Here is a 16,739-nt window from a genome sequence, read left to right on the forward strand (position 1 = left end):
TTTATGTAAGCCTGCTGTTACAAACTTTTTTTTTTTGCTAGGTACTCTAATTTATGTTAGGAGTCATGCTGGTTGCTCCATATGGATCAAACTTTCTTGCCAAGGAAATACATTCCCACTAGTGACACCAAAGTTATGTGTTCACCACACCCCTAAGCATTTCCGGGGTATTGTTGCATAATTTTCTTTGGGGTCACAGGACACAAGAAATGTCTGGTATATTTTAATAGTTACTTCACTAAAAATAGACAAGGAAGATAGAGCAAGGGGAAAGATTGTACTGTAAACTCACAGCAAACACCCAGATAGCTTATCATGCACACCTCTAATGCTACATTCCCAATTTAATCTCTTCCTCTCTCCCTCCCTCCCTGCCCATTCAGAACTAAACTGCTGTTTCTTTCTCATACATACCCTGTAAGACACCTGTGTCTGACACCATCCTGTCAAGTGAGTTGCTCATTCAAAGGACTCTCTTTTTATAAAGAAACATCAACATTGCTTTGTCAAAAAGCCAGCCTTTTCACAAGAGATTTTATTCTCTAAATGTTAATAACCATGAACCTACAGTAGCATTCTTCATTTCCTGAAAAAGGTGCATGATGCAAATACAACTTGTGCATGTGTTTTAGTGTTATCTCGAAATCTTTTTTTTTTGGTCACTGTCAACAGGAGGAAAATACTGTGCAGCTGCAGTTTCTAAGCCAGTCAGGTATTGCAGCCAGTCAAAATCTCTGTCTGCAGTTCATGTGAAACACGTACTGCAAGACAAAGCTTCTGACAATTTGTGCGGTGGTTCTGTAGTCTAAAGAATCCAGAGAGAATTAAAGTCTAGACTCAGTCATTTTTCAGGCTTGGGGACTGAGGTGGGGAATAAATAACAGATCAGATAGATATCCATTGTGGTTCAAAGGTAATGCTGAATTAAGGAAGCTCTTGCTAGTTTGTGTATTGGGAAGAAGCCTGTAATAGCAGCTACAGCAGCAGCAATGGCAGCACCAAGAAACCAGAAAAGGGGCATTTCAGTAGCTACAGATAAAAGGTTCTTCTGTTAGATTATTTTCTAAGTTCAGAGCAGTTAGAGTAAACAGAAATCCAAGTAAGAAAAGAGTAATCTCAGTGTAGATGCATTTCAGTACTATGAGAAGGACAGAGACATTCAGTAATTACATATTCAGCTGAAAGAGAAGGGATTGATTTATTGAAAGGAAAAAAAATCAACTGCAGGACTATATTTTAAAAATTGTTCGACTGAATGATTTCTATACCTGTTCTCCTTTCCTGGGGCTGGAGAGCAAGGAGGAATGGACAAGGTCTCAGAGGAAATGACAAGAAAGACTGAAGCTTGGTGAGACCATATACTGAGTGTTTTCTGCTGTCCTCTTCATGCAGTGCTGTGGGTTGGCACACCGGCGGCGAGTACGGGTTTCGTATGTAAGTTTCTGATTGTTTTGGAATGGTGATGATTTTGGAGCTGAGCATAGTACATTTGATGGTGCAGTGTGCTTCATGCAGATGGTCTGAGACATGTTTGTTGGATGAAAGAGAATATTAAGCAATGGTTTTCTGGCAACCGAGCTCAGGAGCTGTTCTCTAACAGGTAATTTAAAAAATAAATATAAATAATTCATAAGGAGCAATGACATGAAAATTGAAAGCAACTTGTTGTGGATGACTGACCTTTGTAAGATATTCATTCACAAAACAGATTTTTTTTTGTTCTTGTAATATATATGTATTGCACCTGATTGGCAATTAGGGATGCATTTCATGTACATAATACATGAGACATGTTGAAAATCAGATATAGGCATAAGTGAAAGCTACAGGAGTAACCCTGAGAATTCAAGGGTAGGAAATATTTATTTTTTCAGCATTGCTCTGTAATATAAACATCAGCATGGTGGCAAAAGTGTGGCATAAGTGGCTTCTGGTATTTTCTAGATAAAGAAAATAAAATACTTTTTTGCAACCTGTATTGCAAAATGGCTGTAAGTACTAGCCTTCTCAGTGCAATTTAGCATTAAACTGATGTATTTGTAGGATCAATAAGTATTACTTGAAATATGTTGGAGAATCACTCAGCTATAATGTCTTAGTCTAGTTAGGAATTCATTATGTTTTAATATGTCTTCTCTGCTTTACTGTCCTGTTGTCAAATGAACATGTTTGTAAACAGAAGGGTTATGAGATCTGGCCTAACTTACAGGATCGAATTGCTTATCTGCATTTTTAGCAGTGTTTTGGGTATGATACAATAGCACATAGTGTCCCTGGGTAGCACACAAAGGGTTTAATTTTTACCATTTCATTTATTGTTATAGGCCAAGAATAGCCAAATAGTGATTCAGTTTTAATTTTGTATTTTACTTTCGTCTACAATAGTTTATTTTTTACTTTGACTATTGCTGCTGATGCAGCAATTGATATAATGAACTAGTTTGTAAATAAAATAGTCGAAATTACAATATAACATGAGTGACTACCTTTTTTGCACTCTGTACATGGGCAGGCAATGTGGAACAGAAACAAACGTATATATTCCATTGTTTAACATTTGTTTATATGTGGAGTCAGTATATTTGACCAGCTAGACATTCATGCACAAAATTATATTCCAGGATTAACTTTTGTTTGTTTGCTTAGTAGCACAACTGTGAGACCCACATCATTTTATGAATAAACTAAAATGCCACTGACTTATTTAAAATAAGAAGAGATTGCTTTCTTTTAACCAACATATGATCTACTAATTAACATCTCTCTTGGTCATTTTGTAATTGCTTTATCAAGGTTATGCACCTTGATTTTAAATTATTGTGGTGTTTGAGGTTTGGGTGTCAATAGCTTTGATGCACTATGACCATCCTCTCACCTCTACTTTATTTACATAATGGTCAGAAATATTTGGCACTCCAGAGGTTTTTTTTTTTTAAAAAAAGTGAAACTTAAAATTGTTTTCTTTGTTTTCTTTGAGGGGAATGTAAAGGTTAATGAAGTGTCATAACATGAATGTTGCTTGTAACAGAACAACGTGAATGAGGAACTTATGATGATTATATACATCTTGTAATTCAAGATTTATCTAAGGTGGTTGTCAGTCAAGTGGTGATACTTTTATTATGTACCGAAATTGATTTATCAGTCACTACTTTGTTTCGTAAACATAAACTTCTTCAAATAGTGCTTCTCAAGTTGGAGGAGTTAGGAACATATATTTCTTCTTCAAACTGGCCTAGGAGAATTCTTTTCAGGAGAACTATTTCCTGTTAACTGCTTAGGGACCAGCTTCTCACCACTAGAACTATTTCCATTTATAATTGGTTATGGATCCTTCCAGATTCTAAACCAATGTGTGTTCCTCTCACTCCAAAGGAGAATCTTCTACAACTTTCAGCTCACCCTGCTGTCTCCAACACTATCCGTAAACAGCTGTCCTTCCACTGTTTGTTCCTAACTGTCAGTTTTCCTAATTGCTATCCTTAGAATTTAATTTGAACTCCCTATCAGTCAAGAGGTTTTTTATGAACATCTCTTCAAAATGTAGCTGTCAGTCACATTCACTGATAATTTGTGCACATGGAAAATATTTCCATCTGTGGAGAGTTCAGTTTTCCTGTGCCCCTGCACCTGAGGCAGCCCCAAATGCTGCTCAATGTTGCTGCCGTGGAGCTTGTTGAATCTGGCATGCCTGTTGGTCTTGAAACAGATTTAGAGATAACATACACAAACAGATTTAGAGATACATACACAAAAGCAGTCCAGGTACTGTGCAAAAGTTTTCCCTCTCCAAAGGTTGTGTAGCTTGTGTGAGGACTATTGGTGGCACAAAGAAGATGAAGAAATTAGATCATGTTTAAGGGCAGACAACTGTATTTTGGTAAAGTCTGAAGATAAAATAAGGCACTGTCATGTATAGGTATGAGCAGCTACCTTTAACTGCAGCTAAGGACATTTGCAAAAGATGCTCTCATCTACCAGGTCTCATAAGATTGCAAATTTAAGGTACTTTGGACATTAATATATAGAGATGAAGGAAGAGTTGTACAATGTGCCTTCATGAATACTGAACTACGAGAGCATGTCAAACAATCTGCACTGTAAAGTACAGACTATTCCAATCTTAAGCATACTTTCCTGGGTGTACTGTATTTAATAGACTTGAGAAGGTTTATGATGCAGAACATGCAGAACAGTTTATGATTGCTCTGCTAGGCATGTTATATAGTTAAAAATTTTAGAATGTACATTCAGTACATTCTGAGCCATTTAGTTTCACACACCCATATGGGTTTAGTGATGCTAACCAAAGATTTTGGTTCTAGCAAATACATGTTTGAGTTAGGGTTATATTGTTACAGAATTGGTGGACCTAGCTGTGTACTATCGTTTTGTGTGGGCAGCATCTTCTAATCTTTCAAGCAGTTGACTTTTCTGCGATGTCCTTTAATTCTCCTTAATGTACTGGGGTCTGAAGTTGGGCCGGTAACATGCACGTCTTCAAACCATGCCATCTGAGTTCTTACAGGACAGATTAAAAAAAAAAACAACCTATGGAGCAACGTCTTTGCCCCTGTGGTCTCAATCAAGCTGATCATATTGTCCATTATGTTTTGTATTGCAATTTTTATGTGCCCATCAACTATAAATTGTTGAAGTAATTTCTGGCAATTTTTTCTGGCTCTGATGAGGAAATCCATTAACTTCCCATTGGCTGATGCTATTCCAGTGGTAACTTTTAAAGTGGCTACTTTCTTCTTTTTAACAATAAATATAAGGAAGAAATTAGTACCTATTAATTCTGTAAGAATCCTAGCCAAATTGTAATGTTGTAATATCTATGGACTGTTATTTTATTTTTGAGATTTTATTTTGTTTGTAATATGTTTGTATTAACTGTCTGTAATATGGGGTGCTGTATGGTTTCCGGGCTGTATGGCCGTGTTCTAGCAATGGCCATACAGCCGGGAAATCACACAGCACCCCAGTGATTCCGGCCGTGAAAGCCTTCGACAATACATTGTCTGTAATATGCATTGTGTAATATATGTGTTTAGTGATGGTATGGTCTATGACTACAACAGTAAATAAATGACTGACTGACTGACTGACTTTGGAATTAGATGCATGATTTCAATGTACTTTATATTGTTTAACCTGTTCCTTAGAAATATGTCATATTTTTTATTCTTTCTAAAGGTTTTCTCCTTAGTGTAAACTGAGCAAACAGGACCATTCCCAAACCTTTTACTTGTCTAGCTTCACCTTCCATAAACTTACAGAAGCCTTTACTGCTATCCAATTTGGACAGGAAAGTGGTGCAGTCCTTAGGTACTTTAGATATTCTTCGGGGGAGGGCGACTCATAAATCAAATAAATAAATCAAATAAATAAATAAATAAATAAGTTCTGGTTACTATATTATTTCTATACTATCACAGTAGTCTGTTATCAGAGCTATCTTTTTCTTGTCAGAATGAATTTACTCCTAATTGCAGTTGAGATATACGTTTTAAAGGAAAAGAAAGAGGTTCTAGAGTTTGTATTTGCAATAAATCTTTGGTTGAAACTGTTGAGCACTTCTTTCCCTGTGCAATTTATTCTGATCTGAAAAAGAATTTTCTGGATCCTCATCTTAATAAAAAGTTTTTTGCTACACTGATTATAATTTAATGAATTTGTTAGCCAATTTGAATATTCACTGCTATTAAACATTGTTTGTTTTCAATAAAAATGACTAGCAATAAATTTTGTTTTATTGCTGCTTTCCTAGTTAAACAGCCCTTTGGCTGTAAGACTTAGAGGGGATGAGCTATCTAATTTCAAACAGTGTGAACTGCCTTGTTATCCACGTCTGTATGCAAAAACCAGTCCTTCGGCAGTGGGGTGTATGTAGGAGTAGAGAACAATGTAAGTTACTTTTTATTCACATTGGGCAAAAAGGTATAAGGCATAAATGATGAAAATAAATAAATCAAATAATTCAATGTGATATTATTATAAAGTTTTGCCTTATTCTTAAACCAAGGGTCTTCTCAAAATGTCTATTCAGTCTTCATTCATAATACCATTGCCTCTATTTATTCAAAATGTTTGTTTTCTTTTTGAAGCTGCAATTAGTTTTCATTTTAAGGCAGTTACACTACAGTCCTAAGAAGTCAGCCACACTGAATAACATGTAACTTTAAAAAAGTAGATCTGGTTTAGTTTGAACCTGAAAGCTTTAATCTTAACTAAATCCCAATCCAGATCTTTATTAGGACGTGAGGGCGACCTGGCTGCGACATCTGTCACCCCATTGATCGCCAGGGTTGATTTGGCAATCTTAACTATATTTCCTAGCAGTAAGCCCCATTGAGTGCTAAATGGTTCTTACTTCTGAGTAAACGTGCATATGACTTCATGATACTTGTTCTGAAATGCAGTTGCCTTCACAATTAATGTATAAGATGACCAACCTGAAGCCAAATATTAATATTAACTCATATTTTAAAATGAATAATATAGTTCTAAATTATTTAAAACCCTTGATAATTTAAATATGAAGTTCTTTGGAGTCCATCCATTGTGTGAAAATGATCAGTGGACGCTGATTTAGTTTTGGATAAAAGATATTCAAAGCAATCCAACTGTGCTGAAAACTGAAATGAATGATTATCTGCTCTTTTTTTCTGACGTGTGATAATACCTTTGGCCTCAGATAGCACAGCTCCAACCCAAGGCAAGTCATTTGCGAGATGTCCATGCTCCACACACTCGGAGGATCGGAAATGCTCCTTATCATTGGTTAAGTAATCTTAACACCCAGGCCTCATTCTCAAAGGAGGTAAGACATCTCCCTAGGCTAGATAACCCTCTAGTGCTTGTTTCTCAGGGTCACCACATGGCAACCCTGTGTTGCTTCACATGTGTGGGCAGAGGTGTAGCTATAAGGGGATGGGGGTGTGCTGTGTACTGGGCAATTGCTGGTGGAGGCGGAAAATTGCCCCCGCCACCTTCCCTCCTCACCTTGCCAGGCCTGGCCCCACACCACCAGCCTGGCCTGTTTTCATCCGGCAGAAAAAGATAAGTCAAGGGGCGGGATTGCGGGAGGGGGTGCCCAGGAGCTATTTTGCCCCGGGCACCATTTTCTCCACCTACGACCCTGTGTGTGGGCACTTGTCTATCAATGGGTGAGGTTATTTGGAATACCTGTGATGTGTCTTGCAGGCTTATTGTGGCAGTTCATGAAGGTTTCTCACAAGAAGTCTTCTCCTGGCTTGGTATTTTAGCAATCCTAACTGCTTTTTGGCTTACCTAATGAGGGCACATTGCCCCCAGCTATGCCAGGAGAGGAGTTTTTATATTTCTCTAGCCCCGGTATCATGGCTTCACTGTGTTTTGTAAGTGATTCTGTCAATTCCTTTTGACTTGGTAGATGCAAATGATCGCTGAGGCATCTGCTTGATGTGCCTCACCACACTGTTACTCTGGTTCTTTGTGTTAGTGGTTTCGCATAGTGGGAATGTGTGCAACGCATGATGTGAAACAAAACTAGAAGAAAACAAGGCTTAGAGTTTGAGGCCCTTCCCTGCTGCTGACTCCCAGCCCTGGTATTTAGAGGCTTGCTGCATCTGAATGTTGAGGCTTCCTTCAGTTGACACGACAACCATAAGCAGAATATTAACTACCATAAGCAGAATAAAACTATTCATAAAACAAAAGTAGACTATTAAAATTGATAAGATAAAACACTTAATTTAAAGCCTTGGTTAAAAAAAATGTGTTCAGCCTGGTGCCTAAAAGAAAATAAAGTAGGTATCAGATAACCCCTTGAGGGGGCATTCCAAGGGCAAGGTGTCACCACAGCAAATACCCTGTATGTAGCTTTTCCTCACAGCTGAAGCCAGAAACGTAGACAGCCAGGCTAGAGAGGCGGATATTGACCAATCTTAACCAAAGTGAATGAGTGAAGGCATAATTCTGAGAATTTTAAATGCTGTTTCATTAGTTTTTTTATTTTTTTAATTCATAGTATGAAAGAGGAAGTGGAACTAACAGACAATATAAATGATGGCTGAGTTCTAAGAATCTTAACTGTTTCCTTTTTTGATTGCTAAGGTTATTTGAATACTGTAAAAAAGACTAGTGCACTTTTCAAACAGAAAATACATTAATTTAGCAGTCAATGCATATTCTTTTTTAACATTTCTATGAAACTGTTGTCATTTAAGCAGCAGTAAGAAAATTAGTCCGGTATTTCTAGCTGCTAATTTAACCAGTACAAGAGTATGGAATTTGTTTAGAATTCCCCAGGAACATGGCAGGAGGTAGTGACCATGGAAACCAAAGTTCATATTTTGGGGGAATTTAAATACAGTCAATTTTTTTCATAGGAACATGGTGAGAAAATTTTGTGTGGGCGACAAACGTGTACAATTTATGTTTCCTCATGAAATATGTATTCACCAGCCATATACTGCGGCCTCATAAATGTTTGACTATTTTCTCCCCACTTTGGGTCACATGGGCCTTCCACCGTTGCTGGGTAGATGCCATGGCTGTTTGCAGCACCTTAGCTCAGCTGAAAGGTGTCAAGGAGAAATTGGTGTTTACTAAGCCAAATTGTAGTGGTCACCAACAGAGTAAGCAGAAATTATTCAGACCTCTAAAAAGCATGGAAGATTACAGGTAAGCCAAGTCATTTGCTGGTGTTGGATATCATCCACACCAAGCTCATTGGTTACATGACTGAGGCAACATTCTTCAAAAATGATGATAGTTTTACCATAGAGTTTCTAACAATTCCTAGAGCTGCCATTGTTGCTTCTGAGTTTACTACAGAAGTAACTCCATCATGCTTGAGCTGCTGGTCCCCAACCTGCCTTCCCCCACGCCTCCCACCAGTTGTCAGGCTTGACCTGGCAACCTTGTTACGGTATGTATTTTGTGTACCTTTAACATAGAGAATTTGGCCTTGCTGAAAAGGAATTAACATACTGGGAAATTCTGCCTCAGCATCATCTCAGATAACAAACATGTTTCTGGATGTTGTGGTCATCTGCAAAACAAACCAACAGTTGATCATGCCGAAGTCAATGGGATGCAGTGACAAACAACCCTTGGGGGCTTCAGCTTCAGGTTGCATTGACCCTTGCCAAGATTTTTCAAGGACAACAAGAGCTTCAGTTGGAGTTAAAACAATTGCTTCTTTTGTAGATAACCAAGTAACAAGTCCTTTGCCCCTGGACAGTTCATCAAACCCTCCAAGGTCAACAACAATGGCTCTAAACCCTGACTATGCCAGCCTTCTGGTAGGAGACAGACTGCTGCATTTTCAAGATGCATGATTTTGAGATCACAAGGATGCCTGGGCCCTAACGGTGTTCATCTTTTCACCAGTAACTATTAGATCAACAGGATAGGAGAAAAAAGAGGACAGAACTAGATACTGCATAGCTGACATCACCCCCATACCTCATAGCCAAGCAGAGTCAACATCACTGGACAAACGTTTGGCCCTGGTGAGAACAGCACTGTATATCAGGGAAAGAAAGACTATAGAGACAAGTATAGAGCTGTGGAGCAGAACTGGTTCAGCATCCTTGAGATTCCTGGCTCAAACTGTGTGTGATTAAGCACCAGACAGCTTTGGAAGGAGTTCCCTGCACAGACATGATTGAGGTTTTTCCTGTCATCCCAATTCACTGGGGATAAACTGATCATGCTCATTAAGTGCCCCAAATGTCATTATTTTTACTTAGTACATATACATTTTATCCATAACTCTTTACCCTGGATTCATAAGATGTACTTGAACTTTCCCGTCCTGTAATGTAACATTCATTCCTTATCATACAAGCAGTGATCAAGTGGAGATTGTGTCCATACAGTGACAACGTTTGTGTGGTTTCCCCATTACTACTGTGGATGCTGATACGGTGCAGCAGCAATGGATCTTCAACATGGCAGGTTTCCCTGGAAGCAGAGGCGTAGCTCCAAGGAGGTGGGGGGTGCATGAGGCATTGGGCGCACACCTGTGTGGGGGTGTGGCGGAAATGTGGCGGGGCGTTCCGGGGCAGGACAGGGGTGTTCCAGGGTGGGACGGGGGCAGAGGACGCAGCAGTGCACTGGGCGCTTTCCCCCCTTTCTACACTTTTGCCTGGAAGGTGCATGAAAGCACCACAGAGATGTGGGGAACCATGAAAAATCCTGCTAGCTGAAACCATTGAACATGCAGCAGATGATCCATGTGGAAATGGGCAGAATGTGAACCCCAGAAACATCCTTTCAAATTGCTGCAGCACTATTCAGAAGGGGATGGCACACTTAGTCCTTAGCCCAGTTAACCTTCATGTGAGTCCCATCTTAAAGATAACTTACATTGTAACAAGCAGACAATGTGGACACATATCTAACAAAGCCTGTTAATGTGGCAACACGATGCGGGCCTTTGAAATTAATGGGCTTTGGCTGATGTAACTGCACTCAAGAGGCATAATTTCTGGAATTATAATATTGACAAAAATGTCATCATATAGATTAGAATATGATTCTACACCATCTATAATTAAAGGTGTGATTCTGATATTATTGTAACTCAGCTCAATATTTCTAGCCGAATGAGTTTTTTCATTTTAGTTACATATTAGCCTATGCTGCTATTTTATTAATAGATTAACTGTCAAGTAATTGTCAGATTTCCTGACAAGATTCAATGCAATCCTAAACATATATACTTAATAGTAAATCCATGCGGCCTTAATATTAAGCACTCATCCTTTATCTGGTATTTTTGCTTTTTTCTTGTAGTACCATTTGATAATTCAATACCACTTAAGTATTTATATAAAATGATATTCTGTATTATTATGCTTTTTACTTTTTGCCAGGGTGAATTTGATTTATATTATATTGATTTAAATCATGATTTAAATCCCCAGTCAATAAGACTTGGGGCTTTTGTGCACTTTCTGCTTGCCTCGGGATGGTTTGCTTCATAGTGGGTTTTTCCAGCACTTTTCTGTTTACATAAGAGATTGGGGCAGAGTTCTCCCATAGTTCTCAAGCCCATTCAGTAGAAGAACTTCATCAAAATATTTCCAAACTAATTGTCTTTTACAATCTGCTGCTGTTAATAGGAGATAATACTATAATAATCCTTATATACACAAAGATGCCAAGACTTGTGGTCTACTTTAAAAGTTTCACTTTCGTTTTTATTGCTTGCCCCTCCCTCCTCACAGTTCCCAACTTCTGCAGATCTATTCCACTCCAAAACCTATTCATTGAATGTCTTGAAACTTACCACTTATGATATGAGGGGTTGGTTCTGTGTACATAGATTTGCAAAAGAACAATGGGAATAAAGTCTTTTTTCAACTCTGTACGTTGAATATTTTTACTGTGAAGAAGAGGCATGTTATCTCTGCCGATACAAATTCAAAGTTTTGAGAACTGCCAAACCGAGTGCCTGTGAGAATATCTTCTAGAAGGAAAATTGCCCAAAATAATCTTACAGAAACCTCTGGAAGAGCATGACATTGTGAACGGATTAATGGAAATCATTTATGAAAAAACAATCAAATAAACAAATTACATGAATACAGTCTCATGCTATATAATTAAAAATCATCCTTATTTCATGATGAATAGCCTTTTGACTGTAATGTATATTAAATACGGTTTAAACCAACTTTACATTTTTGCTCAAAAATAATTATACTAAAAATATCCATCTTAAAAAATAATTTTTATTTTTAAAACATCATTGATTTCTATCCTGCTTTGACCTTAATTTTTGTATTTACACTGCTTTGACCTTAATTTTTGTATTTACACATACATGTTATTTAATTATATTCTGTAACCATGTTCACCACTTATTAAAAACAATGAGAATAACACCCATATTTCTACAGATCACAGCTGTATAGAAATGGCTCAGTAAAGGGGTATTTTGAATAACTAGAAATTGATCATTTTCAAAGTATGTTTGGCTGTGGCAGTTATTTGCAAAGCAGTAAATAATCACTACATTCTCCCAGTGTTCTCTGGAGGTAATGCTGTGAATCATGTATTTAAATCCCTTTTTGAGCCTAAATATTAACATAGAAGTTCAGCACTTTGCTCTGTTATTCCATGCCTGCTTTCAGTCTTCACAAGGTCAGTTGCAGTCTTACAGCCAGAAAGCAATCCTGCTGACAATATTTTTGCCTCTCTCTTTAAAAGAAATCACAAATCTCATTTGCCCATGAATTCGAAAGTGGATTGTACCAAATGCTGTGATGTTGGTGAAGTGGAGCATAGTTTTTAATGGTACTGGCCTGCTTGCTCAGTGAGAAGGCAGAGGTCTTCTCGTATAATCCGATTTCAATCAGCTCACGCTAATCACTACTGATAGTTGCAAAATTTAGCTTGGATCTGCTTTAGTAATCTAGATTGACAGGAGGTAAAAGTAAAGAGACAGAAGGACAGAGATACTAAAGGAAAGAAGCAGACAGTCCGTTTTTCAGGTTTTGCTTTCCCTTCTGAGGCTTCTCTTCCAAACAAATGTTACTGGTTGTTAGGTTACCATTCTTTTCACTGTGGAAATACATCAGCAACAGGTGCACTACGAGACTCGAAGCAGCAGCAACAGCCTTGTGAGGAGAATGCGCAGAAGGTAGCAACAGGTATATACTGTGTACTGCTTGCATGCATTATTAATGGAAACTGAGATCTTAATTTTTTTTTTTATACGTCAGTAGAGTCCTGGAGTTCAGAAATATTCAAGCACAGCAAGTCTTAATCAATGCTACCGGAAACCAACTTTCTCAAGGTCCTCCAAAGGCCTCAGTATTTACTGGTGCCAGTATTTATTTCTTAATTCTCGGGTCAGCTTCAGCTTTTATTAAAACTAGGTGAATAACCGAGCACTTCACTCTTACAGCAGCAGAACAAATTCACTTCAGTATCACTGAGGTTTTTGGGTCAGTTTTTTCACTGAGCAGCCAACTTTGTACAGACCAGGATTAAAGGTTTTTATGTGTGTCTCTCTTGAATTTTTTGCATCATTCTAACTGGATGGAATATTAAAAAGAAGAAAATGACTTTTTTAACTGTTTCCTTGTCTGATGCTCACTGTGCCTGTACTAGCCTGGCTAAGGGACTTTATACATTTGGGTAACAGACACTTGGAATATCCCTTCATCTGACTTTCCATGCTGGTAGGGCTGTTGGTCATCTCAGCGCTGCATGTTGCCATGCTAAAGACACCTAAGGGTAAAAATGTGTCCTGGGTAAGTACACGGTTATCAGTAGTATACAGATTTTCTACTATATTCGTATTTTTAAAAATGTATTGTAAATAATGAATTAAAAAATTGATAGAACTGTTATTTTCAACACTTCTTGTTTATTTATGATCCGGTTCCGGAATACTAATAATGACCTATTTTAATCTCAGTTGAACAACATTATATAATGATGTCCACATCTATCCTTCTGTCTAGAAAATATGGTATCCCATTCTATGGCTTTTCACAGAGCCTGTGCTGTCTCAAATAGCGTTGAACATATGGTCATATATTGTTTTAAATCTAGGGCTTGTGCATCTATCATTTTTATTTGACATTTACTGTGTGCATAAACTAGCTGCACTGTACTAGCAACTGTCTGGCTTCATAGTATATTAGGGTAAGATATCTGGTTTTTACTTGGTAGAGCATTGTAGAGCATGGTTATTGCTGGATGTAAGGATATAACTTTTTAGTCATATAATAAGCAGCTGTGGTTAGTTAAAATAAACAAAGCTGTTGTTCTCAAGTTCGCTGTTTCTAAGTGAGAGATAACAATACTGGCTAAATTGGTGTACATCCCTGCTATATTTAGTTATGATTCTGCTCACATGGGTAGCTTGTGTTGAACAGTTTGCAAAAACCATTGGGGAGTTTGGGTGATAGAATATGTTGTACTTAATTACAACATTCAACGCAAGGCAGAAGAATGTATAGTCATCCTCCATTGCTCTATAGCTAGGCATAGCACCTAGCAATACTACAGGCTGTAGCATAACAAGGTAAAGGTCTTCATATCTCCCAGCTGTGTTCTCTTTTGTCCTATCCACTCTCACTATGAAGCATGCAGACATTTAGACTCTTAGTGGCTAAAGGATAAGTCATCTACGCTGGACTCCACCATTTAGTCACCTGTATACTTTCTCACCAAAAGATTTAAGTGCTGTAAGTAGTGCTTTGGCAGAAGAGAGAAAGTACCATGCTTCTGCAGTAGAAAATAGTCCTTTGGTGTTTGGGTTGGGGGGAGGGTTGGAGATGGCTTGGCAGGGCTAGTGCCAGACCCGGCTTGGCCACCACTTCCCCTCCAGGCCCAGCTTGTTGTTTGAGGCATGGGGAGGGTTAAAGAGGGCTTGGCAGGGCTGGTGCAGGGTCTGGCTTGCTGTTTGGGGTGGGGGAGGGTTGGAGGGGGAGGAGGGGGATGAATTCAAAATTCTGGTTATATCTTTTGGTGGGAGTATAGTAGATTCTGAGTTTCAGAATCCAAATAGCAACTATATTAGTTGCTGGAACTTGATGGTTACTGCAGAGCAAGCTATTTTACCTTCCGTAACCTCTAGGATAATAATCCTTTCCTTCATCAAAGGCTGCAACAAGTGTATGCCTTGAATATATAACTCTTTACCCATCCTGTCAGCCCCTTCTCTCTGTTTTACAATCGTATAGTTTTGTCATCTCTGACCAAGTAGTATATCTACTATTGAATTAAATAAATGTTTGCATGCATCAGCTTGGTGGGCCTCAATTTAGACAATACCTCTTTCCACATCTTTCTTTGTAATCTTATATGGCAGCAAGCAAAAATATTTTTAGAGGTTGTCAAATGAGTAAATAACTGCCCAGGCTAAATATTTACGCTTGAATTTCATATTCAGTCTCTGCCGAAGAGCAGACTCTAACAAATTTATTTTCTTTCTTCCTTTCTTAAAAAAGAGTGCATGAAGTTTCTTAAATAAATGTGGGTAACTAAATCAGTAACCTGGGAACAAAATAGTTGGTGTGGTGCTAATGGTTGGGTTGCTTCATGTCCAGTCATAGATTTATTTGTATGTCCTTTCTCTGTTCTATTTGTAAAACCGTTCCTAAATATAAGTTCTGAATTGTTAAATACAAATGGACCGACTGACTCTGAGGCGGGGGGGGGGGGGGAAGAGAGAGAGAGGGTTGGAGGGAGGAGTTGAAGCAAGAGGCGGATATAGCACAAGTTACGCTCCTAGAAAGGACGTTAATCTGTTTATGTAACCATGTTGTGTGTTTATCTCTTTTCCTTATAACATACACATTTTCTGTGTTCACGCCTCTCCCCATTATGTCATCACATTTTTATGTAAAGCAGATGGCGGAAATGGTGAATTTTGAATTCCTGCATGTCTGAAGAAAATATGACTAAGTACAAAGCTTAATTAAAGATGGATTTACACCATTAAGTTACCAAAATTAAAGTACAAAAATATTAAATAACTGAAATCTTGAAGACTTCATAGCTTCTACACTGGTAGCTTGTTTTGAAACTTTAAACATAATTTTCATAGGAATTGCTTTCAGAGGATTGGACTGCCAATAAAGGCTTTGTATTGTTTCCTGAACCTTGCTGAGTCTGCAGAAATGTTTACTTTTTTAATTGTAGAGTCTGTGTACAAACTTACCCTGGAGAGCAGTAAACCAATTAATCATGCACTGACTTTTCAGGATGGAGAGCTGTTTAACATTATCAGGGTTGAGCATGTGTATGCTTCAGTGGTTATTGCTGCAATCTGACTATATGTCATATGTTGTTCATGTGGGAAGGCAGAGAGTGTGCTTTTGTTCAGTCACAGGTTTTGGAATCAGAGCTAGTTACGGGGGTGTTCCATTGAAATTAAAATGACTTGCTGTTTAGTAAACTAATATAGGAATGTAGTACATAAGTGGTTAAATCTTTTTTATGTATTAAAACTGAGACATTCATGTCATCTGTCCACATCGTCTTTCAATTTCTGTTAAAATTCAGGCTCATTGAGTCCCTTCTGATCTGTGATAATTCTTTCACCTTTATGATGAAGAAGAAGAGTTTGGATTTATATCCCCCCTTTCTCTCCTGTAAGAGACTCAAACGGGCTTACAATCTCCTTGCCCTTCTCCCCTCACAACAAACATCCTCTGAGGTAGGTGGGGCTGAGAGAGCTCTGAAAAGCTGTGGCTAGTCCAAGGTCACCCAAATGGCATGTGTGGGAGTGCACAGGCTAATCTGAATTCCCCAGATAAGCCTCCACAGCTCAGGTGGCAGAGCAGGGAATCAAACCCTGTTCCTCCAGATTAGAATGCACCTGCTCTTAACCACTATGCCCTTCTGCTCCTCATGTGTTTCCTTTGTCGCTTCCTCTGACTTTTCCAGAGTCCTCACTATGGCTAGATTCTTACTTAGGATGATTGGCTAGATTCTTACAAGAAAACAAAATGTGTTCATAAATTGCTGAAGATAAATATGTCATAGCCACGATGAGTTTAATTAGATGTGTTCATATACACATGTATTAATTTATATTTATTAATGGGCAGATTGTTTGTATTTGAGGTTGTACTCGTGATTTATTTTGACCTGATTATTGCTTCTATTAGATGAGCGCAATCACATCTCTTCTTTTTTAGGTGTGTAAGACTCAAACATTTGGGCTTATTTGTTTATAAAATGACATGATAAGTATTGCCTCCTAGCACTGGATTCAA

The 16,739-nt window shown here is 38.1% G+C and overlaps 1 protein-coding gene across 9 annotated transcripts in view; it reads left to right on the top strand.

The window, feature by feature from the left end:
* CACNB2 (calcium voltage-gated channel auxiliary subunit beta 2) overlaps nt 1–16,739 on the top strand; it is a 158,940-nt gene that overhangs the window by 46,841 nt on the left and 95,360 nt on the right. Inside the window, exon 1 of one of the 9 annotated variants that reach the window (XM_048510597.1) lies at nt 785–1,434. The exons of 7 other annotated variants lie outside the window; for them this stretch is intronic. In XM_048510597.1, the coding sequence (XP_048366554.1) occupies nt 1,387–1,434 (48 nt within the window). In that variant the 5' untranslated portion in view covers nt 785–1,386. Of the gene's footprint in view, nt 1–784; nt 1,435–12,433; nt 13,260–16,739 lie in introns of those variants that run through there. One more of the 9 variants, XM_048510594.1, reaches the window with a different exon arrangement.

Source organism: Sphaerodactylus townsendi, linkage group LG11, assembly GCF_021028975.2.
Source record: "Sphaerodactylus townsendi isolate TG3544 linkage group LG11, MPM_Stown_v2.3, whole genome shotgun sequence".
Lineage (NCBI taxonomy): Eukaryota > Metazoa > Chordata > Lepidosauria > Squamata > Sphaerodactylidae > Sphaerodactylus > Sphaerodactylus townsendi.